This window comes from Ziziphus jujuba, chromosome 1, assembly GCF_031755915.1.
Source record: "Ziziphus jujuba cultivar Dongzao chromosome 1, ASM3175591v1".
NCBI classification, from domain to species: Eukaryota; Viridiplantae; Streptophyta; class Magnoliopsida; order Rosales; family Rhamnaceae; genus Ziziphus; species Ziziphus jujuba.
In genome coordinates this window covers 46,383,424-46,408,575 of record NC_083379.1, presented here as the reverse complement: position 1 = coordinate 46,408,575, position 25,152 = coordinate 46,383,424, and the positions used below count along the sequence as shown (strand labels likewise).

At 37.5% G+C, this 25,152-nt stretch overlaps 2 protein-coding genes across 7 annotated transcripts; both read left to right on the top strand.

The window, feature by feature from the left end:
- The first annotated feature begins 6,118 nt into the window (after nucleotides 1–6,118).
- On the top strand, nucleotides 6,119–22,553 carry LOC132805015 (mediator of RNA polymerase II transcription subunit 15a-like). 6 transcript variants are annotated; one of them, XM_060819725.1, is made up of 12 exons: nucleotides 6,119–6,271; nucleotides 7,055–7,169; nucleotides 8,068–8,179; nucleotides 15,770–15,890; nucleotides 16,226–17,608; nucleotides 18,182–18,252; nucleotides 18,641–18,715; nucleotides 19,047–20,462; nucleotides 20,643–20,987; nucleotides 21,342–21,545; nucleotides 21,626–21,714; nucleotides 22,191–22,553. In XM_060819725.1, exons 2-12 carry the CDS (start codon nucleotides 7,060–7,062, stop codon nucleotides 22,396–22,398), a joined length of 4,134 nt encoding a protein of 1,377 aa, XP_060675708.1. In that variant the 5' UTR covers nucleotides 6,119–6,271; nucleotides 7,055–7,059; the 3' UTR covers nucleotides 22,399–22,553. The 6 variants fall into 6 exon arrangements, with proteins under 6 accessions (XP_060675708.1, XP_060675712.1, XP_060675707.1 ...); XM_060819724.1 differs by lacking the exons at nucleotides 7,055–7,169; nucleotides 8,068–8,179 and adding exons at nucleotides 14,520–14,634; nucleotides 15,400–15,511 and having other exon boundaries at nucleotides 6,172–6,271; XM_060819727.1 differs by lacking the exons at nucleotides 6,119–6,271; nucleotides 7,055–7,169; nucleotides 8,068–8,179 and adding exons at nucleotides 13,594–13,816; nucleotides 14,520–14,634; nucleotides 15,400–15,511 and having other exon boundaries at nucleotides 18,191–18,252.
- Nucleotides 22,554–23,457: 904 nt separating this feature from the next.
- LOC107407654 (uncharacterized serine-rich protein C215.13) lies at nucleotides 23,458–24,900 on the top strand. Its single transcript, XM_048472994.2, has one exon. It carries the CDS (start codon nucleotides 23,644–23,646, stop codon nucleotides 24,268–24,270), a length of 627 nt encoding a protein of 208 aa, XP_048328951.2. The 5' UTR covers nucleotides 23,458–23,643; the 3' UTR covers nucleotides 24,271–24,900.
- Nucleotides 24,901–25,152: the final 252 nt, after the last annotated feature.

Here is a 25,152-nt window from a genome sequence, read left to right as displayed (position 1 = left end):
TGGTGATCGCGGGGTTGTAGTTTCTTGATCAGCTCCCTCTAATGAGAATTTTTTTGTGTATCGAATTCGTGCATACATTTATATAACAGATGGTTAAGTTTTGAATTTGCTTTCGTTTTAGTCAGGAACTAATTAATTAATTAAGAGGTTATGGTTGAAAATGGTGAAAATTATTTATTTTTCCTGTTACGAAATTGGGAGAAAAACAAATAGCAACGGAAACAAAGAAAACGAAGAACAAACACACAATTTACGTGGAAACCCTTGACGGGAAAAACCACGGGCAGGGAGAAGCAAATCCAATATCGAAAGATTGATACAAAGGTGAGCCAAATTTTGAGATACCCTAAAAACCCCAATTACGGCCGAACAAAAATATACAAAGCCCCAAATGTTTCTCCAAAATTAGTTTCACCAAATGGGTCGCACCGCGAGCTTTTCGGGTCGGGTCAACAAGAATTCGGGTCACTAACTCTAACAATCTCCACCTTGACACGTATGTCAAGGAATGAAAAGACATACAAAACTCCAATCTTCGATAAAAGTTTCCATCCTCTTCCACAAAAGCCCCTAAAGGCAAAGCTCAACAACAAACACCAACCAAGTCCAAGCAATGCTCAAACTTGGCTACTGGAAGTGCCTTGGTCATCATGTCAGCAGGATTATCATGAGTACTCACCTTGCTGACAACAATATCTCCACGAGCAATAACATCACGTACAAAATGATACCGAACATCTATATGTTTTGTCCTCTCGTGAAACATCTGATCCTTAGTGAGATAGATAGCACTCTGACTATCACAATTGATGACCGTACTCTCCTGCTCAGAGCTCAACTCACCTATCAACGCCCTTAACCAAATAGCTTCTTTCACCGCTTCAGCTATAGCCATATATTCAGCTTCTGTAGTTGATAGTGCAACTGTTGCTTGCAAAACAGACTTCCAACTGATAGAAGTATCTCCAAGAGTAAATACATAACCAGTAGTGGACCTCCTTCTATCAAGGTCCCCAGCAAAATCTGCATCAACATATCCATTTACACCCTCCTTACTTCCACCAAACTCTAAACAAGTGTTAGTAGTGCCTCTCAAGTACCTTAGAATCCACTTGACAGCTTGCCAGTGTTGTTTGCCAGGATTTGCCATATACCGGCTCACAACACTAACAGCATGTGCAATGTCAGGACGGGTACACACCATAGCATACATCAAACTACCAACAGCACTAGAATAAGGAATATGTGACATATACTCAATATCTCTATCCGACTGTGGTGACATATCAGCAGACAATCTAAAATGAGTAGCTAATGGAGTACTTACAGGTTTAGCGTTCTTCATTCCAAAACGCTCCAGAACTTTCTCAACAAAAGATCTTTGAGTCAAGAAAAGTTTACCTGCAGATCTATCTCTCTCAATCTCCATACCAAGAATCTTCTTTGCCGCTCCCAAATCTTTCATCTCAAATTCACCACTCAATTCTGCTTTCAATCTGTTGATATCGGATTTCTTCTTGGCCACTATCAGCATATCATCAACATAAAGCAACAAATAGATAAATGAGCCATCTTCCAACTTCCTAAAATACACACAGCTATCATATTGGCTTCTAGAATAGCCATGGCTAACCATAAACCCATCAAACCGCTTGTACCACTGACGAGGGGATTGCTTCAAACCATACAAGGACCTTTTCAACAAACACACATGATCCTCTTTTCCTTCAACCTCGAAACCTTCGGGTTGCTGCATATAAATTGTCTCCTCAAGCTCACCATGCAAGAAAGCGGTCTTCACATCTAGTTGCTCCAACTCTAAATCATGCATAGCAACTAGCGCTAACAAAGCACGAATAGAAGTATGTTTAATGACAGGGGAAAATATATCATTAAAATCAACTCCCTGTACCTGTGAATACCCCTTCGCTACTAGACGTGCTTTATACCTCGCATCTTCAACACCAGGAATGCCTTCTTTCTTTTTGTAGACCCACTTGCATCCCACAATCTTCTTACCCTCTGGAGGTAATGCCAACTCCCAAGTGTGGTTCTTATGAAGCGACTCCACCTCTTCCTACATAGCAATTAACCACTTTGCAGAATCCTCACATGAAATGGCTTCATAATAGTTGCAAGGATCACTGGGACTCTCGATCTCATGTGCTGCAACACAAGCAAAAGTGACATAGTCAGCTAAACTAGAGGGCTTCTTGATCTCCCTGCGAGGTCTATCCTTGGCAATCGAATGCTCCTGCACCTCCTCAATTCTCTCTTCTTCCACATGAGTGGGTGTCTCAAATGGGCTTGAAACTGAACCATTCTGTGAAGTACTTACTTCCTCCACCCTAAACTCCACCTGCTTTGGCATACTATCTGAAACAACGAGCTCCTTTTTCGGATGCAGCATTGCCATCTCATCAAACACAACATCCCTGCTAATCACAACCTTAGATGACTTTGGATCAGGAAGCCAAACTCTGTATCCTTTTACACCCTGCGGGTAACCAAGAAATATGCCCTTCTTCGATCTAGGCTCAAGCTTACCATCATTAACATGAACATAGGCAGGGCATCCAAACACCTTTAAATCTAAATAATTAGCAGGTTTTCCAGACCATACCTCTTCAGGAGTCTTGCAATCGATTGCTGCCGATGGAGAACGATTCACTAAGTAGCAAGCTGTAGCAGCTGCTTCTGCCCAAAATTCCTGTGCTAACCCAGAATTCGACAGCATGCATCGGACTTTCTCCATAAGAGTTCTATTCATCCGCTCAGCCACACCATTTTGCTGCGGAGTTCCTCTAACTGTGAGATGTCTAACAATCCCTTCGTTTCTACAAAACTCATTGAAAACACCATCACAGAACTCCAATCCATTATCTGTACGAAGGCGCTTCACCCTTCTTTCCGTCTGCTTCTCTACCAAAGCTTTCCATTGCTTGAAGATAGCAAATACGTCATTCTTGTGCTTCAAAAAATATACCCAGACCTTCCTGGAGAAATCATCAATGAAGGTCAACATATATCTGCCACCACCCTTAGAAGCAGTACGTGCGGGTCCCCAAAGATCTGAATGAATGTAGTCTAGAGTACCTTTGGTTTTGTGAATTCCAGTACTGAAGCTAACTCTCTTCTGCTTCCCAAACACACAATGTTCACAAAACTCCAACTTCGAGATACTCCGATCACCAAGCAAACTCAGTTTGCTCAACATCGCCAAACATTTCTCACTCATATGGCCCAATCTCATATGCCACAAACGAGTAATATCCGAATCTGACATGGACACTGAAACAGCAGCCGACCCCATTACCACAGAACCCTGTAGCCTGTATAATGTACCAACCAGGCTAGCTTTCATCACCACCAAAGCACCCTTCAGAACCCTCAAAACTCCACCTCCACCAGAAAAAGAACAACCAGACTTGTCCAAAGCAGATAAAGAAATTAAATTTTTAGACATATCTGGAACGTGACGTACCTCAGATAGTGTCTGATAATTCCATCATGCATCTTCACCCTTACAGTTCCAATGCCGATGACACAGCAAGGATGATCATCTCCCATCAGCACAACACCTTTATCCACCGGAACATAAGAAGAGAACCAATCCCTATGGAGACAGATGTGAAACGAACAGGCTGAATCCAAAATCCATCCCTGCTTGCCCGAACTATCCTCAGTCACTGAATAAACATCTCCATCTTCAATTTCCTCATGTGCGACACTGGCTTTGGCATGTTCCTTACTCTTTTCATTATTTTTATTATGAAGCTTACGACATTCAGTTTTGATGTGCCCCTTTTTCTTACAGTAGTGACAAATAAGGTTTCTGAACCTTGACTTCGATCTTGGCCGACTACCACCATTGTTATTTTGATCTCTAGATGATGTTCTACCTCTAACAATCAAACCCTCTCCTCCGGAACTCCCATAATTATTGTTATCCGAACTACTGGTCAACTCCTTATCAAACAACTCCTTAGAATATAAAGAAGCTTTCACGTCCTCCAATTTTAGGGTTTTATTACTGTAAATCAAAGTCTCCCTAAAATTTTTATACGATGGAGGTAAGGAACGCAGTAGCATTAGGGCCTGGTCTTCATCATCATATTTAATGTCCATGTTCGCCAGATCCAACAAAATAGTAGAAAAGTCATCTATGTGTGTTTTAATAGATGTACCTTCAACCATAGAAAGGGTGTATAGACGATGCTTCGCAATCAGTTTCGTTGTGAGATTCTTTGTGATGTACAAAGATTCCAACTTGTCCCATAAGTCCTTTGTTGTCTTCTGATCAAGGACCTCCCTCAAAACTTCATTGGACAAGCATAGCTGAATGGTGGATAGGGCACGCTCATCAACCTCGGCTTTCTTTTCGGCATCCCACGAAGACGGCATCTGCTCCTTGCCAACCAACGCCTTGTGTAAACCGTTCTGTGTCAAAATCGCCTTCATCTTGACTTGCCACATGGAGAAACTCATGTTGCGCTCAAATTTCTCAATGTCGAACTTTGTTGCCATGATCGAAAGAAAAAAAAAAATTCCCAAATAGATCGACGCGTCTCTGATACCACTTGTTACGGAATTGGGAGAAAAACAAATAGCAACGGAAACAAAGAAAACGAAGAACAAACACACAATTTACGTGGCGAGACCTCCGCTTCCACCACAGAGCCCCAAATTTTTCTCCAAAATTAGTTTCACCAAATGGGTCGCACCGCGAGCTTTTCGGATCGGGTCAACAAGAATTCGGGTCACTAACTCTAACATTTCCAAGAGTTGTTTTGGATGGTCGATCTGAAAGACTCATGAAAAGATGGTGAATTTGCAATATTTATGATTTACTACCTTCTTTTTTTGTCTTTTTCTTTTTTTAACAGAAGACATTAATTAAGCTAGCTGTATAAATTTTTTATCAGGTTTGTTTCCTTTTTTCTAGATTGGTTGTTTTATTTTAGCCAGCTAGTTGGGTTCTGATCAGGAGGTTTTGTTTTAAGTTTTCTTATTGTCAATTTTATATACGTTGATTACAGGATGATACTGAGAAACATTTATATGCTTTACATTCACTAATTCTGGAGAATTAAGATCGTGGTAACTAATTTCCAACTTGAAGTCTGACCAGACCAGCGAATGCTTCCATCTTCAGATATTGAAAAGTCACTGACAAGTTTCAACAAATCATTTTAGGATTAATTGCATTTTTAAATTTTAAATGTTTCATATTATATCCTTAATCTACAATTTATTTCATATTAATTCAATTTATAAATTGATTATCAAATTATCTCATTAATTAATTAATTGATCTATTTTTCCATATTTTGTTCGTAAATTAAAAAAATTAATTGATTTTTTCAATTTTAATATTTCTATTAATCAATTTAAAAATTAAATTAATGCAGAATAGATTCTAAGTTAAGTGTAATCTATTTGAATGGCCCCTTGATCACCCATACATGGAATTATTTGAATGGGCCAGATATTCAACGCCGTTCGAACGGGTCAAGCAACCGGAAGTACCATAATTGGCTGAGGATCCTCAACGCCTAACACCTCTTATTTTTCAAAACAATAGAAAATTATTTTCTATTTATTTTTCAAAACAATAGAAAATTGTAATAATAATAATAATAATAATAAATAAATAAATAATAATAAGAGTTTAAACGTATTTTATTTATTTTTGTCTGAGGAAATTCTTTTAGACCTACAGTAAACAAAGTAATCCATCTAATTAATTTAGAACCACAATTCAGGATTGTTTGAGAGGATTCCCAAAAACATCTCAAATGATTTTTCAAAAATCATCTAATTGGTATTTTTTTTTCTAAATCATTTAAGTACTTGAGTCAGGCGTTGGCGCCCGATTGTGTCTTGACCCCTATTCAATTTATTTAATCGTTATTGTTATTATTATTATTATTTTAAAACACTATCATTCTCTCTTCAGAAGGATTTTCTCCTTCAGAAGACATCTAAATGGGCCAACAGTAGACCCAAAAAGAAAGAGATGGACTTGGCCTTCTCATGATGTCCTTCCAAACCACGTGTCATTATCTGTAGCCCACAAAACTTTTTTCTTCATCTTCGTTTTTTTTTTTTTTTTTTTTTTTTTTTTTTTGGGGTGTGGGGGCGTGGAATTTGATGAATTTAAGAATTGCATCTGCTTTTGTTCAAAAACAAAAAAAAAAAAAAAAAAAAAAAAAAAAAAAATTGCCTCTGCCCAGATCAAGCTCGTGGTAGTGTTCTTCTTCTTGAATCTGTGAGTTTGCCTTCTTCTTCTTCCTCTTCTCATTGTTTGTCTGCTTCTTCTTCTTCATTTTTCAGTTTATTTCTTTTTTAGGGCTTAGATCTGCCCATATTCCTCTTCTTTGATCTGCCATAGAAAAGACCTTTTCTTCTTCTTCTTCTCGGTTCTCCTTCTTCTTCTTCTTCATCTACGTTGTTCTTCTTCTTCTTCGTTTTTCATTTATTTCCTTCCTGCCATATTCCTCTTCTTCATTCGTCTTGTTCTTCGATCTGTCAATTTGTTTTTTTCTGCAATTTTATTTTCGATCTGGTAGTACAAATCTGTAGAAAAAATTTTCTTCTTCTTCGTTCTTCTTCTCCTTCGATCTGGCATTGTTTTTTTTTTTTTTTTTTTTGTTTTTCCATTTTAGTTCTTCTTCTTCTTCAATAATTATGTTTCTATTTCTTTTTATTTCAAATAGATTATGGGCTCTTTTGCTTTGGAAAACCATACAGAAAGTTAGCTGTACCATCAGATGATATAAATAATGCCACTGCTTTAGCTTTATTCATGTCGCATACTTAATAAGTTGTTGATCCTTCAGTTCTTTCTTCTCTTCGTTCTCCATGCAAATTTGTTAATGTTTAAGCTGCTAAATGGTTATCATGGATTTTGTTAAGCTTCCTTTAAAAATTGCAGGGCTCAGTATTTAGAATCAATGTCACATTCACAAATGATTCCTTTCCGTCTAGGCTTTCTCTTAACTAGTGATTGAATTTTGTGGTTGTCTTAAGAAAGTTTGTTCTGGTGAATTAGATTTGATGGACAATAATAATTGGAGACCTATTCAAAGTGGAGAACCCACAATGGAAACAAGTGACTGGAGGACTGCGTTGCAGCCAGATGAATGTCAGCGAAATGTCAACACTATGTATGTCCCTTTGAAAAAAATTTGACTTCACATTTTAAGCATTAGATCTAGTGGTTGCATTTTGTAACATTGTTTTATCATAAGTCGTTAAAAAGCAGAAGAAAGAATATTGGAAATTACTAGTGATAGAATGTAACAAATGAACCAAGCTTTCATGATGGTTTTCTTGTTCTCTGTTTAACAGAAGGTATTCTCTTTTGTCATGTGCTTTTGTCTTCTCAATTTTTTTCTCGCAGTAACCATGCTGCTTCTATTCATGTTAAAAATGAGCCTGATAAGAAGAGCTCTTGGTTAGTAAAAGAGGATGCATTTCTTGTGGCTTTTCTTTAGGAGCTAGTATCCATGGCGAAGGGTAAAAGAGAGGGCATTGTTTGAAAATAAAATAAAAGATTTAGTGTAATACTGAAATGGTATGTGGAATGGGATCCGGATATTAAATGTGGAAGCATTAATTAAAGTAGGAGAGGCAGCATTGAAAATAATGGATTAATAAAGTTAGGGTGGATGCAGTTGTTTGAGTGGTTTTTGCCAGAATACGTGGGTGGATATGTGTGTGTGTGTGGAAGTTTGTGCTTGTTTGCTTACATCGGGGTGGAACTTTGCATTGCAATTGAATGGTAGAGAACCGACTGGGTGAAAGTATTGCAGTAGTATTATGCCTTATCAGCTATGACCTAACTATTGCTTAGTCTGGTTTAAGTTTGTGATTTGAAGGTTAAAAGTGAAATTTTCCCTCCGTTTGAAGGCATGATAATTGAATACTCCATTTTTATATTTAATTGTTTGGTGTAATCTTAGCTGCATGATTTTTGCCTTTTGAAGTTCGTAAGTTGAGAATTATAGTTCTTCAGTGCTGTATGTTCAATAACTGATGAATGAGTTATGATTGCATGTAAAGAATGGATACGTTGAAGAAGCATCTTCCCTTCTCTGGTCAAGAAGGATTGCATGAACTCAAGAAAATCGCTGTAAGGTTTGAGGAAAAGATTTATACTGCTGCCACAAGCCAGGTACTTCCATGTTTCTTTGTTCCCTTAATTTCTATGGTACATGGGCACATGCATTGATAGACATGCAAGCTTATAATTCACTTAAGCATATCTGTATGGTACTTAAGTATGTCTGTACGGATTCATGTCCTCGCACAATAAAAAGATTGTGATATTATATATATATATATATATATACTTTTTTGTGTCTCCACCCTTCATATCATTCACTTGCTATCTAGCCTAATTTGTTATTGATCGCTTATTTCAGTCAGATTATCGACGGAAAATTTCTTTAAAAATGCTCTCAATGGACACTAAGTCTCAGAACACAATGGCCAGTTCTTTGCCATCCAAGCCAGATCCAGGTAAAACAATGAAGAGCAATGTGCCTCAGAACAAATTTATATTATAATTAATGCTCCTGCTCTCCTTACTTTCACGCTTTTGAAGGAGAAAAAATGATTAAGTTTATACTTTTCAGATATAGTTTTCTCATGGATGGTTAATTAAATGAAAAGATTTAATGTTTCACTATGGCATTTTTTCTGGATTAATAGCTTTGTATTTCTGCATTATCACGGTATTTCCATATTGGGAATGGATCAATGCATGTGAGCATGCATTCTTGGTTTAATTATTTAGAAGTTTAAATGTTATTCCACTAAATTGACGTATTTTACTTATTTGTTTTTGGAATAGGATCTCTTGGCATGCAGTCTCAAGTTCCCAATCAGGCACAATCTCTTCCTATGCAAATGACAGCTAACCCGTCTCAAACTCCCCAACAACTTTTATCACAGAACATTCAAAATTCTGCTGGAGTACAAAGTTCTGCTGGCTTATCATCTGCTCTTCCGCCTGCATCTAGCTTGGCCCAGCCTTCTGTTCCAAGTGTCGTCAGCCAAAATCCAAACATGCAAAATATGCCTGCCACTTCACAGAATGCGGTAGGGAATACCATGGGCCAAAGTGTACCTTCGAATATGTTTGCAAGGCCAATGCATGGAAGGCAACAAGTGCTTCCCCAGCAACAACAGCAGCAGCAGCAGCAGTCCCAAAATCAGTCTCAGTATATATACCAGCAGCAGCTACACAATCCACTATTGAAGCAGAAATTTCCACAGGCAAATATCCCACAAACAATGATACAATCCCATAACCAGCAGCAGCAGCAGCAGCAACAACAGCAGAATCTATTACAGCCAACTCAGTTGCAATCTTCTCAGCAAACTGTTATGCAAACATCATCTGCAATGCAACCTTCCATGATGCAATCATCTCTTTCTAGTCTTCAGCCAAATCAGCAGCCAACAAAATCCATGCTTCAGCAACATCAGCAATCAATTCTCAGGCAACCGCAACAACCTCAACAATCTTCTGTTGTTCACCAACAACAAACATCAATGGCACAGCAGGCAATATTACCCCCACAGCAGCAGCAGCAGCAGCAGCTTCTTATGGGTCAACAGCCAAATGCTACAAACATGCAACAGACTCACTTAATTGGGCAACAAAACAATGTTGGGGACATGCAGCAGCAACAGAGGTTGCAGGGCCAGCAGAATAATCTTTCAAACCTGCAACAGCAGCAGCAGCAGCAGCAGCAACGACAACAACAGTTTATGGCTCAGCAGAGCAACCTATCAAATATGCATCAGCAAGAGTTGGGCCCTCAAAGTAGTGTAACTGGATTGCAGCAACAGCAGCAGCTGCTTGGTAGCCAGACTGGGAACTCAAGCATGCAAACTAATCAGCACTCAGTGCACATGCTGCAACAATCAAAGGCTCCAGGGCAGCAACAACCTCAGCAGAGTGCATCTACTCTGTTACCAACTCAGGGACAGCAGTCACAACCACAACAATCACAGCAGCAATTATTGTCGCAGATTCAATCACAGGCCCCACAAATGCAGCAGCAGTTAGGTTTGCAGCAGCAGCCAAATCCACTACAACGAGACATGCCACAGAGGCTTCAGCCATCAGGTCAAGGTCCAGGATCCTTGCTTCAACAGCAGAATGTAATTGATCAGCAAAAGCAGTTATATCAATCACAAAGAGCTCTTCCAGAGACGTCATCAAGTATGTTCCTTAGTCTATTTCTTTTCTCTATGGTTTTCACTTTCTTCAGATTATCTTGCATTTCAGCATCCATTATTTTCTCTATATTCTATAAAATGTTCTTTTTTTCCAACTCCTGTTTATTTTTTAAATCAAAAGCTTTATGTTCAACAATGTTATTATAATTTAAATCAGCCTTGTATTAATGATGCAAGGTTGCACGGTGAAAAAGGACTCTTTAGACATGACTATACGTTCTCTATTTCCCATTTGGATGTGGGAGAAGTTTAATTGTCCATTCTTGACCATGCTTCAATTGGTTTATAGTTATAGTCTTGTAGTGAAATTTCATAATTTTGTTGCTTCACGTTCTTGTTAAATACTTTGGCTTATTGTTGCACCATCCACAAATCTTTTTCTGCCTGTATTAGTCACTTCCAGCATAATTCTTTTTCTTTACTTTGATTGTTCTGTACACTGAATTAATACCACTGTTCCAAATTTTTATCTGGTAGTTAAGATCTTTTTAGTTATTGCCTCCATAGTAAAATTTTATATGTCTCATTGCATATATTCATGCTTTTGTAACCTTGTAGCGTCTCTAGATTCAACGGCCCAGACAGGACATGCAAGTGGGGGTGATTGGAAAGAGGAAGTCTATCAAAAGGTAAGACACCATAACTTTCCCCTTCGACTGACTTAACATAAAAGGCAAGACTTATGGGGTTTGGGAAGGGCTTTGGGTTTTGTCTGGAATGCACATAGATTTTGGAACAAAAGTTCAGGAATTATGAAAGATTTTGGAACAAAAGTTTAGGAATTATGAACCATTAAGAGATAAGAATACTGATGAAAGATACTGGGCGGTTTAAGTAAAGAATATGAACTCTTTTTAAGCAAGGGAACTCCCTAAATGAAGAGACCACAATGCTTATATGAAATTCAGCCGCATATACAAACATGTATATGTCACAAATTTTTTTTTCCCCCTAATTCTTAGCATGTTCAAAAATTAGAGATTGATGAGCTCTTTCTTGCTGACATTCATTTGCAGATCAAGAGGTTGAAGGACTTGTATTTTGCTGATATGAATGAAATGTACCAGAAAATTGCTCTTAAATTGCAGCAGGTATGTTACACTTTACAATTTTCATTATGCGATTAGTCTCTCAACTTTTTCTTCTCAACCCACCTTTGTCATTATGGACGTTATCAGTATAGCCAGTCGTTCTGAGGACTGGATCCGCTGTTTGAATTTCTGCAGAGGGTTGGTGCACCTTCTGTGTTAAGGCTGCCCTTTGCGCTGACTGCTACCAATAAATATGATTAAAAGTAGAATTGGTTTTTTACTGATATATTGTCTATATATAATACATATATAATATATTTTAATAGAACTTGTTCTTATATGGACCAAAACTTTTTTTGCTTAATCATGTTTTTCATTCTTTGTTTGCCAGCATGATTCCCTTCAACAACCCGAAACAGAGCGGCTTGAGAAGCTAAGATTATTTAAGGCTATGTTGGACAAATGTATGGCGTTTTTACAGCTAAACAAAAATAGCATTTTAATAGGTCACAAGGATAAATTGCCTTTGTATGAGAAGCAGATAGGAATTTTTTTCAGTTGAAATAGGCCTCCAAACACAATGATGCCGGGTTGCAAAAGGGTCCATGCTCTGGAGGATGGGGCATGTCATGTATGATGTATATGTATTTTCGAGCGTTGTTCCTCAAGCGTACACTCAGTGAGATAGAGAAATAATATTGTTAATAATAATAAGAAGATTTTAAAGGTATTTTATTTATTTTTGTCTGGATGAAACTTAAGCCTCATGCAGAAACATGTCTTCTGATGTAACCTGTTATCTATTTTTCTTTTTCGTTTTGACTTGTTAAAACCTTTTTCTGTAAGTAAGAAAAGGATAAGCTTGGTTTTATAGATTCCCATGGCTGTATACAAATTTGAAGCTAAGTGTCAACAAACAAAATGATGACCAAAGGCATACACTCAGTGAGGTAGAGAAAATAATATTGATAATAACAAAGAGAGTTTATATGTATTTTATTTATTTTTATGCAGAAGAAACTTAAGCGTCATGCACAAGCATGTATTCTTATGTACCTCTTTTCTATCTTTCATTTTTGTTTTGACTTGTTGAAGCCTTTTTCCGAAAATAAGAAAAGGATAAGCTTGGTTTTATAGATTCCCACAGCTGTACGCGAATTTGTAGCCTAGTGTCAACAAATAAAACGATGACCAAAAGCAAAATGTGGAACAAGTAGCTATATGATCATCTAACCATGAGGTGAAGCATTTGTATTTAAAAATAAATAGATAAAAAATAAATTACAGATATTTACCTAGAGATTTGGGTGACAATTTGCATGGAAAATATTTTTTATATTGGAGCGATCGATAAAATATGACCTTTAAGTCGCTCATATTCTGGTATAAGAAATTTGTTCCATTTACATATGTACATGAGGTTTTTTTCCTTTTTCCCTTTGTTTGTTTGTTTGTTTTTTTGTTTTTTTTTTATTTTTTATTTATATGAAATTCCTCAATTTCTTTAAAATGAAATAACAGTACATGAATTCAGCAAAAGAAAATTACAATATTAGAAGTTAATCATGTCGGTGCCTCCTCTGTCCAGGTCTCATAACTGCGACAAATCGAGAGAAGAACGAGTAAGCTCATTGAGTTGAGTAGAGCTGTATTAGACCCCTCCCTCTAGCTGCTTGACTACACTATTACCAACATAACTAAGGACAACCTTAATTTCTTTTACTAAGCAACAATCTATTTTGAAACAAAATCTACTTGTCTCTATAAATGGACATTACTGAAATTAAAACAATTTTGTCGTTGTTATTATTAACTTTGAAACACTTGTAAACTTGTAATTTTTTCACCTAATTATTATTTTTGCCTCTTCAAAAGGCATCTAAATGGTTCATTCTATAGTGAACTGGACTGGACTGATGTACTCTAAGCCACTTGTTATATTATCCATGGACCATGGTCCACAGAAATTGTTTTCTTTTTATTAATATTTTTCTTTTTTGGGGGAAATTTGATGAAAGGTTCGTTGAATATTTGAAAGTCAATCGCTTGTGAAACTAAACATTAATTAAAATGTAAGAGTAAAGTGATTTTTTGGTAACAGTATATAAGAATAAGTGATTTGACATATAAGGACGGAAGTAAAGTATAATTGTAAGAAAAGGAGACGCGGAGAAGGGAGGTGAAAGGGTAATAAGACGGAAAAACTAAGGGCAGTGCTGGCAATGCGACAGAGGAAAATAATGCCATTAACAGGTCAAAAATAAAAATCCCAATCCTGAATAAATAATTTAGGATTTTATAATTGCTTGTACTTTCTTCTTTGAAATTATATGTTGCTAAAAATTTGGGGATACTTCTGCAACGGGAAACCGCTCGTAACCCCAATCTTCCTTTTCAATTTTCCCTAATTTTCACCCCCATTTTCCTCGTCAAATCCTCGTCTGACTCTCTTGCCTCTATTCGTCTCTTTGACTATTTTTTTTTTTTTTTCCAACCCAAAAAGGCTCTCTGGCTTTCTGAGCTTCAAGGTAGGTTTTTTTTTTTTTTCTTTTTTTTTTTTTTGATAATCGGCCTATCAATCTCCTCGGATTAACAGATTCTTGATTTCTTTTTTTTTGGTTTTGTTTTATTCGGTTATGGAGGTTAAATTATTGGATTTGTTTGGCGTCCGCTACTCTTTGTTGAAGCAGATAAAATTGGATTTGGGTTTGGTGAAGAGGAAATTGAAATCAATGAAAAAAAAAAATGTTTAATTTTTTTATTGTAATGTAAATAAGAAAATAAAAAAAAAGGGGCAATTTAAGAAGTTTCGAAATTTAAGACGCTAATTATCTCTAATAGATCAAGGGCCCTAAAAATCAATAATTATGTTTCTATTTCTTTTTGTTTCAAATAGATCAAGGGCTCTTTTGCTTTGGAAAATCATACAGAAAGTTAGCTGTACCATCAGATGATATAAATAATGCCACTGCTTTAGCTTTATTCATGTCGCATAATTAATAAGTTGTTGATCCTTCAGTTCTTTCTTCTCTTCGTTCTCCATGCAAATTTGTTAATGTTTAAGCTGCTAAATGGTTATCATAGAATTTTTTAAGCGTCTTTTAAAAATTGCACGGCTCAGTATTTAGAATCAATGTCACATTCACAAATGATTCCTTTCCGTCTAGGCTTTCTCTTAACGAGTGATTGAATTTTGTGGTTGTCTTAAGAAAGTTTGTTCTGGTGAATTAGATTTGATGGACAATAATAATTGGAGACCTATTCAAGGTGGAGAACCCACAATGGAAACAAGTGACTGGAGGACTGAGTTGCAGCCAGGTTCACGTGAGAAAATTGTCGACAAGATGTATGTGCCTTTGAAAAAAATTTGACTTCACATTTTAAGCATTAGATCTAGTGGTTGCATTTTGTAACATTGTTTTATTATAAGTAGTTAAAAAGCAGAAGAAAGAATATTGGAAATTACTGCTAATAGAATGTAACAAATGAACCAAGCTTTCATGATGGTTTTCTTGTTCTCTGTTTAACAGAAGGTATTATCTTTTATAATGTGCTTTTGTCTTCTCAATTTTTTTCTCGCAGTAACCATGCTGCTCTCTATTCATGTTAAAATGAGCCTGATAAGAAGAGCTCTTGGTTAGTAAAAGAGGATGCTTTTCTTGTAGCTTTTCTTTAGGAGCTAGTATCCATGGCGAAGGGTAAAAGAGAGGGCATTGTTTGAAAATAAAATAAAAGATTTAGTGTAATGCTAAAATGGTATATGGAATGGGATCCGGATTTTAAATATGGAAGCATTAATTAAAGTAGGAGAGGCAGCATTGAAAACAATGGATTAATAAAGTTAGGGTGAAAGTATTGCAGTAGTATTATGCCTTATCGGCTATGACCTAACTATTGCTTAGTCTGGTTTAAGTTTGTGATTTGAAGGTTAAAAGTGAAATGTTCCCTCCGTTTGAAGACATGATAATTGAATACTCCATTTTTATATTTAATTGTTTGGTGTAATCTTAGCTTCATGATTTTTGCATTTTGAAGTTAGTAAGTTGAGAATTATAGTTCTTCAGTGCTGTATGGTCAATAACTGATGAATGAGTTATGATTGCATGTATAGAATGGATACATTGAAGAAGCATCTTCCCGTCTCTGGTCAAGACGGATTGCAAGAACTCAAGAAAATCGCTAAAAGGTTTGAGGAAAAGATTTATATTGCTGCCACAAGCACGGTACTTCCATGTTTCTTTGTTCCCTTAATTTCTATGGTACATGGGCACATGCATTGATAGACATGCAAGCTTATAATTCACTTAAGCATATCTGTATGGTACTTAAGTATGTCTGTACGGATTCATGTCCTCACACAATAAAAAGATTGTGATATTATATATATATATATATATATATTTTTTTTTTTTTTTGTGTCTCCACCCTTCATATCATTCACTTGCTATCTAGCCTAATTTGTTATTGATCGCTTATTTCAGACAGATTATCTACGGAAAATTTCTTTAAAAATGCTCTCAATGGAGACTAAGTCTCAGAACACAATGGCCAGTTCTTTGCCATCCAACACTGTTGGCACTAGCAACAGAACCCCAGATCCAGGTAAAACAATGAAGAGCAATGTGCCTCAGTACAAATTTATATTTTAATTAATGCTCCTCCTCTCCTTACTTTCATGCTTTTCAAGGAGAAAAAATGATTTAAGTTTATATTTGTCAGATATAGTTTTCTCATGGATGGTTAATTAAATGAAAAGATTTAATGTTTCATTCTGGCATTTTTTCTGGATTAATAGCTTTGTATTTCTGCATTATCACGGTATTTCCATATTGGGAATGGATCAATGCATGTGAGCATGCATTCTTGGCTTAATTATTTATAAGTTTAAATGTTATTCTACTAAATTGATGTACTTTACTTATTTATTTTTGGAGTAGGATCTCTTGGCATGCAGTCTCAAGTTCCCAATCAGGCACAATCTCTTCCTATGCAAATGGCGGCTAACCCGTCTCAAACTCGCCAACAACTTTTATCACAGAACATTCAAAATTCTGCTGGAGTACAAAGTTCTGCTGGCTTATCATCTGCTCTTCCGCCTGCATCTAGCTTGGCCCAGCCTTCTGTTCCAAGTGTCGTCAGCCAAAATCCAAACATGCAAAATATGCCTGCCACTTCACAGAATGCGGTAGGGAATACCATGGGCCAAAGTGTACCTTCGAATATGTTTGCAAGGCAAATGCAAGGAAGGCAACAAGTGCTTCCCCAGCAACAGCAGCAGCAGCAGCAGCAGTCCCAAAATCAGTCTCAGTATATATACCAGCAGCAGCTACACAATCCACTATTGAAGCAGAAATTTCCACAGGCAAATATCCCACAAACAATGATACAATCCCATATCCACCACCAGCAGCAGCAACAACAGCAGAATCTATTACAGCCAACTCAGTTGCAATCTTCTCAGCAAACTGTTATGCAAACATCATCTGCAATGCAACCTTCCTTGATGCAATCATCTCTTTCTAGTCTTCAGCCAAATCAGCAGCCAACAAAATCCATGCTTCAGCAACATCAGCAATCAATTCTCAGGCAACCGCAACAACCTCAACAATCTTCTGTTGTTCACCAACAACAAACATCAATGGCACAGCAGGCAATATTACCCCCACAGCAGCAGCAGCAGCAGCTTATGGGTCAACAGCCAAATGCTACAAACATGCAACAGACTCACTTAATTGGGCAACAAAACAATGTTGGGGACATGCAACAGCAACAGAGGTTGCAGGGCCAGCAGAATAATCTTTCAAATCTGCAACAGCAGCAGCAGCAGCAGCAGCAGCAACAACAACAACAACAACAACAGTTTATGGCTCAGCAAAGCAACCTATCAAATATGCATCAGCAACAGTTGGGCCCTCAAAGTAGTGTAACTGGATTGCAGCAACAGCAGCAGCTGCTTGGTAGCCAGACTGGGAACTCAAGCATGCAAACTAATCAGCACTCAGTGCACATGCTGCAACAATCGAAGGCTCCAGGGCAGCAACAACCTCAGCAGAGTGCATCTACTCTGTTACCAACTCAGGGACAGCAGTCACAACCACAACAATCACAGCAGCAATTATTGTCGCAGATTCAATCACAGGCCCCACAAATGCAGCAGCAGTTAGGTTTGCAGCAGCAGCCAAATCCACTACAACGAGACATGCCACAGAGGCTTCAGCCATCAGGTCAAGGTCCAGGATCCTTGCTTCAACAGCAGAATGTAATTGATCAGCAAAAGCAGTTATATCAATCACAAAGAGCTCTTCCAGAGACGTCATCAAGTATGTTCGGTAGTCTATTTCTTTTCTCTATGGTTTTCACTTTCTTCAGATTATCTTGCATTTCAGCATCCATTATTTTCTCTATATTCTATAAAATGTTCTTTTTTTCCAACTCCTGTTTATTTTTTAAATCAAAAGCTTTATGTTCAACAATGTTATTATAATTTAAATCAGCCTTGTATTAATGATGCAAGGTTGCACGGTGAAAAAGGACTCTTTAGACATGACTATACGTTCTCTATTTCCCATTTGGATGTGGGAGAAGTTTAATTGTCCATTCTTGACCATGCTTCAATTGGTTTATAGTTATAGTCTTGTAGTGAAATTTTATAATTTTGTTGCTTCATGTTCTTGTTAAATACTTTGGCTTATTGTTGCACCATCTACAAATCTTTTTCTACCTGTATTAGTCACTTCCAGCATAATTCTTTTCTTTACTTGATTGTTCTGTACACTGAATTCATACCACTGTTCAAAATTTTTATCTGGTAGTTAAGATCTTTTTAGTTATTGCCTCCATAGTAAAATTTTATATGTCTCATTGCATATATTCATGCTTTTGTATCCTTGTAGCATCTCTAGATTCAACGGCCCAGACAGGACATGCAAGTGGGGGTGATTGGAAAGAGGAAGTCTATCAAAAGGTAAGACACCATAACTTTCCCCTTCGACTGACTTAACATAAAGGCAAGACTTATGGGGTTTGGGAAGGGCTTTGGGTTTTGTCTGGATTGCACATAGATTTTGGAACAAAAGTTCAGGAATTATGAAAGATTTTGGAACAAAAGTTTAGGAATTATGAACCATTAAGAGATAAGAATACTGATGAAAGATACTGGGCGGTTTAAGTAAAGAATATGAACTCTTTTTAAGCAAGGGAACTCCCTAAATGAAGAGACCACAATGCTTATCTGAAATTCAGCCGCATATACAAACATGTATACTTCACAAATTTTTTTTTTTCCCCCTAATTCTTAGCATGTTCAAAAATTAGAGATTGATGAGCTCTTTCTTGCTGACATTCATTTGCAGATCAAGAGGTTGAAGGACTTGTATTTTGCTGATGTGAATGAAATGTCCCAGAAAATTGCTCTTAAATTGCAGCAGGTATGTTACACTTTACAATTTTCATTATGTGATTAATCTCTCAACTTTTTCTTTTCAACCCACCTTTGTCATTATGGACGTTATCAGTATAGCCAGTCGTTCTGAGGACTGGATCCGCTGTTTGAATTTCTGCAGAGGGTTGGTGCACCTTCTGTGTTAAGGCTGCCCTTTGCGCTGACTGCTACTAATAAATATGATTAAAAGTAGAATTGGTTTTTTACTGATATATTGTCTATATATAATACATATATAATATATTTTAATAGAACTTGTTCTTATATGGACCAAAACTTTTTTTGCTTAATCATGTTTTTCATTCTTTGTTTGCCAGCATGATTCCCTTGAACAACCCAAAACAGAGCAGCTTGAGAAGCTAAGATTATTTAAGGCTATGTTGGACAAAAGTATGGCGTTTTTACAGCTAAACAAAAATAGCATTTTAATAGGTCACAAGGATAAATTGCCTTTGTATGAGAAGCAGATAGTAAGTTTTGTCAGTTCAAATAGGCCCAGGAAACCTGCTTCTTCATTGCAGCAAGGACAGCTCCCACCACCTCATATACAGTCCATGCTGCAGCCACAATCTCAAACTAACCAAGTTCAACCCCATGAAAACCAAATTAACCCTCAGTTGCCATCAATGAATGTGCAAAGTTCTGTTTCAACAATGCAGCAGAATAACATTTCGAGTGTACAGCAGAATTCTGTGTCTTCTTTATCCGGGGTTTCATCAACACAGCAAACTATGATTAATTCACTGCAGTCAAACTCCAATCTGGATTCAGGACAAGGAAATTCACTGAACTCGATGCAGCAGGTTGGCATGGGATCTATGCAACAAGCTCCTGCAAGTGCTCCTCAACAGGCAAACATTAATGTCTTGTCATCACAGAATGGAGTTAATGTGCTTCAACCAAACATGAATTCCCTCCAATCCACATCTGGTATACTTCAACACCAGCAGCTGAAACAACAGCAGGAAATCTTGCAGTCACAGCAGCAGCTCAAACAACAGTTTCAACACCGACAAATGCAGAATCAGATATTGCAGCAGAAGCAACAACAACTACTTCAGCAGCAGCAGCAGCAGCAACAGCAGCAGCAACAACAGCAGCAGCAACAGCAATTACAGCAGCAAACAAAGCAGCAGCTGACTGGACAGCTGCCACCACACCAGCAGCAAATGCCTCAGCTTCATCAAGTTAATGATGACTTGAAGATGAGACAGAGTCTGGGTGTTAAGTCGGGGGTCTTTCCACAACATGTCTCATCTGGTCAGCGTCCTTCTTATCCTCATCAACCATTGAAATCAGGATCTCCATTTCCTATCCCTTCAAATCAACTCCTTCAGGCTGCATCTCCTCAAATACTACAGCATTCTTCTCCACAGGTTGACCAGCAAAACCTGCTAACATCTCTCACAAAAGCAGGAACTCCTTTGCAATCTGCTAACTCACCTTTTGTTGTCCCATCACCTTCAACTCCCTTGGCATCATCCCCTATGCCTGACCCTGAAAAACCCATGTCAGGTGTTTCCTCACTTTCAAATACTGGAAATATTGGACAGCAACAAACTGCAAATGTTGGTGTAACAGCCTCCTCTATTGCCATTGGCACTCCTGGAATATCAGCTTCCCCTCTGCTAGCGGAGTATAGTGGTCCAGATGGCACTCATGGTAATACTTTAGCATCTGTTTCTGGCAAGTCAACCATTACAGAGCAGCCTCTCGAACGTTTGATCAAAGCGGTAGTTGAGATATTTTTTCTGAATTCTAATCTTTCATAGTGCTAAATGATTTCTCTTACATAAGATAGAAAAGACAGTATCTAAGTTTCTTTCTTCAGCTTTTACTATTATTTTTTATTTCTATTTGTTCCTATCATGTCGATGGCAAATGATATATACTATACTGTTTTGACATTGCAGGTAAAATCAATGTCACAAAAGGCATTATGTGCCTCTGTCAGTGACATTGGCTCAGTTGTATGCATGACTGATAGGATAGCAGGATCAGCGCCGGGTAATGGATCTAGAGCTGCAGTTGGTGAAGATTTGGTTGCCTTGACATCGTGTCGTCTGCAAGCAAGAAATTTTATCACTCAGGATGCAACAAATGGGACAAGGAAAATGAGGCGCTATACGAGTGCCATGCCCTTAAATGTCGTGTCATCGGCTGGTAGCATAAATGATAGTTTTAAGCAGTTGAATGGTTCAGAAACATCTGACCTGGACTCTACAGCAACATCTGGTGTCAAGAGGCCTAGGATTGAGGTATTGTGTTTATACCTGAAAGTCACCTAAGCATGACAACTTTTGTTTGGTTGTCATCCTACATTTGGAAAATTGTAACACTTTAATTTGATAGATACTGTAGATAGTATGAACCATGCAGAGCAACATGCTTTAAAATAAATATTTGTTCAAGGAAATTGGCATCTTATAGGAGAATGGCACTGTTACATATCTTAGTGTTATTATGGTTCTGATCTGAAGCAGGATCATGCAAGACTACCTTTTTTTTTTTTTTTCCCATTCTAAATTTCGTTTAGTAACATTCATCCCGGTGCATTTTGTCATCTACTCAAAAGGCCCACCACATGACAACCCTATGGTATCCTGTTGCAGGCTAATCATGCCCTTTTAGAAGAAATAAGGGAAATAAATCAGCGACTCATAGACACAGTTGTTGATATTAGTGATGAAGATGTTGATCCAAGTGCTGCTGCTGCTGGTGCTGTTGAAGGGGGTGAAGGCACCATTGTCAAGTGCTCTTTCAGTGCCGTGGCTCTTAGTCCCAACTTGAAATCTCAGTATGCTTCAGCTCAAATGGTGGGTTCTCAAACATTCTGGTGTGATTTATGTCTCAAATGCAGTATTCGTGAATTTACTTTGCATTTGTTGTTATGCAGTCACCAATTCAACCTTTAAGATTGCTTGTTCCCACAAATTATCCCAACTGCTCTCCAATATTCTTGGACAAACTTCCTGTTGAAGTCAGGTAAGGAAGTCAGGCATTTGTGCTTTCTTTCGGTCTTCTTCTTGTCGTTATATTGAGCATTAAAATTTATAGTCAAAGCCTGGTGATGGAAAAGGATGTTTAAAGAGAGTTTTGTTAAAAAAACTACCTATGGCATAAATACTAGATTGTAGCACTTCAGTGATCCAGATTTAGCTCTTTGCAATGTGCTATATATATATATATATATATATCAGATTCACGATTCTGCATTGAATTTTTACCTATGAACGTTTATTTTTCCAATAACTATCTAAATTTTCCATTTAAAAATATGATTAAAACAATCACAACTTAGAATCTAATTCAGATAATAACATTTCTGGGGGTCATTTTTCAAAATAACTGTATGAAGGCCAAGGGGTAAATTTAATGATGCATTTTCTTTCACCTCTTTCTACCTCTCTGCCAGATTCTTAATACAGAAATTGATATTATGATATCTTCTACTTTGACAGCAAGGAATATGAAGATATTTCAGTAAAAGCCAAGTCAAGGTTTAGCATATCTCTACGGAGCCTTTCGCAGCCAATGCCGCTGGGTGAGATAGCAAGGACTTGGGATGTTTGTGCTCGAGCTGTTATTTCCGAGCATGCGCAGCAGAGTGGTGGAGGCAGCTTCAGCTCAAAATATGGAACTTGGGAGAACTGTTTGAGCGCTGCTTAATCATCTCTCAAACAAAATTTTCATGTTTTGTAATAACAATTTACTTTTTGTATCTATTGTTCGAACTTTTCTTTTTCGTTTGATTACATTAATCCGTGATTTAATACATATTTAAAAGGTATGTATTAATGTGTATAAAAGTCATGTTAATTGGATGGACCGTACCGATATTAGTTAAGCCAGTTTAGTTTGACATCAAAAATTCAAATTCTTCGGAAAATACAATTATGAGACTTTTTCTGAATTATTTTTAACTAAACCACTGGAGTTGGCAACCCAAAAGCTCTTTCTTTTATTATTTTTTTTGGCTGGAAAAAAAAAGGGACCTTCTGGTATCATATCGCCCAGGTTTTATGCGAAAGTGTTGGTGGATTGGAAATTAAATCGTCATAAATTATTGTCCTAGAAAAATCTGAATTGTCATGTCATAAACAACCAAGCAAGCCAGATGAGAATTCGCCTGCCATTTGTCACCAAGTGCTTGAACAACTAGTTTTTATGGCTTCTAGACAGGATCGTAATCTGGAAGTCCCAAAGAATCTCCCCAAAAAAAAAAAAAAAAAAAAAAAAAAAAAAAAACCTTCTTTTTCTAAAATAAGCCAACAAATAATGGATGGACAGCTGGCCATCAAAAGGCCCCATGTTGTTGTAATGTTGTTCCCAATATCCATCGCCACGAATCCTCTTCGGCCCAATACTTGGAGCCCACGTACACCGTCCCTGTTGACCACTTTAGAAACTTCCCCCATGGACTCTTGCTTTCTTTTATTTATTTTATAATTTGCCGTTTTAATAACATCAAAGGCATCAACTGCAACATGATGAAAGCGCTAATTTTGGCGCTTCTTAAAAATATAAATAAAAATAAAACAATATCAAGAAATGGGTAGCAGCGGGCAAACATTTAAAATTTGTGGGGCTAATTAGTAATTACAACACCAGGTCACGGTTCACGAAAGTGAAACCCCAACCCAAGTCCGGTTCCATCTGTCTTTAGGTTCACCAACTAGAGCGTATTAGACAACCCTTAATAACGGCTCCAAATTACGACCTTGCCCATCTTATTAGTCAACCCGCTTGTGTGTAATATATACGCCCTTCTTCACTCGCTCTGTGCTTGGCGAAACTACCAATGAGTTAAGCGCCGCTAACAAGTTCAGATACATTCTTTTCAAAAGAATATCACTCTCTCTCTCTCTCTCTCTGTCGCTCTCTATCAACTGATACGAATTGCGAATTACGAAGATGGCTTCGCATTCTTCGTCTAGAACCAGATCGAATAGGTTTTCGTCGTCCTCCCCAAATTCGTCCTCAAAAGCCTGCGCGTCGTCGTCCAGCTCGAGTTTCTCCTCCCATTCTTCCTCCTTCTACACGCGCTCCTCCTCTCCCACACGTGTGAGAATGTACGGACTCTGTTTTGCCCCGTCGTCTCGGTCGGTGCGGTTCGCGATCGATCGTCCTACATCTCCTGGTCGCTCGATCTCTATGAGGAAGCAGAGCATCGGCGGCGGCAGAAATGAAAATGGCAATGGCAGCCGCGGCGTGGTGTCCAATCAGAAGAAGACGTCCACGTGTTCGCCGACGACTCACCGTGCCTCGTTCCGATGCTCTCTGCACAAGATTTTGAGAAATAATGGAGGACTTCACGTCCACGATCATACGGCGGTGTCGCAGCATTCCAGTAGTAGATTGAACTGGAGGAGATCGGCGATGACGAGTTCGCTGGTGAGGATCGGAGGAGTGGAAGGTGACTTGGTTAGGAGAGCTTTATCGGCACTGATTAGGCCGTCTTCTCACCAGCAGCGGCGGCGAGCTGCTTTTCAGCCAAGGCCAAGCCGGCTCTCCATCATGTCCAAAGCTGACGATTTCTGAACATTTTCCCCGCAATTTTCGTGTTGTATATAGAATTCAAAGGGTCCAGAACACTTAAACGACATACATAAGTCACATAGCTAAGCTACCTGACTCATCGAGAACACAGAAGCAGCCCGCAGTCTTTTTTTTTTTTTCTTTTTCTTTTTCTATTAGTGATTTTTTGAGTTTCTTCCAAAAATTAAAACAAAAAAAAAAACAAAAAAAATGCTAAGAATTTTTGAAATATTAAAAAGCTGATTGATTCCTAGCGCTAGATTAAATATTTTTTTTTAAGTTCAATTTTGTTTCTGTGTAACTGTATTGATAGCTTTGGGATTTCGGCGGTTTCTGGATTTGCTTAATTTGTGTGTTTTTGTATGTCAGTTTTGGGTGTTAGGCATTAGACATAAGCAATGCAATACAAATGCGGAGAGGATGAACAACGATGTGGAACTCTGGAAGATCAACCCGGATTCAGTGTTTTAAGTGCGAAAACAGAAATTTCAAATTGGAACTATCCACAAGTTGAAAAATATAAAAGTTTTGGCGGTAGGAAACTCGGAATACTTGAGAATCGTACTACATATTATACATAGAAAACTAGCTGCATTTTGCAAATAAATTGAAGTGTCTGATATTTGTAATAAAAAAAAAAAAAAAATATATATATATATATATATATATATATATATATATATATATATATATATATTGTCACCTTGACTAAGTTATCCAGCACAATTTGTTTGATGTTTTGTTTTGTTTGTTTTACATTGGACATATTTTATATTATATTTTAGACTGTAATATGTAATATCGTAAAACCAACAAAAAAAATTAAATGAATAAATTAGGCATACCTAATATTATGTTGTATATTTATAAATAAATAAATCATGG

Coding starts and splice junctions, on each gene's coding strand:
- LOC132805015 (XM_060819725.1), top strand. CDS start 7,060: ATGGACAATAATAATTGGAGACCTATTCAAAGTGGAGAACCCACAATG. Junction 15,891..16,225: donor CAACAGAACCCCAGATCCAG/GTAAAACAATGA, acceptor TTTTTGGAGTAG/GATCTCTTGGCATGCAGTCT. Junction 21,546..21,625: donor AGTATGCTTCAGCTCAAATG/GTGGGTTCTCAA, acceptor GTTGTTATGCAG/TCACCAATTCAACCTTTAAG.
- LOC107407654 (XM_048472994.2), top strand. CDS start 23,644: ATGGCTTCGCATTCTTCGTCTAGAACCAGATCGAATAGGTTTTCGTCG.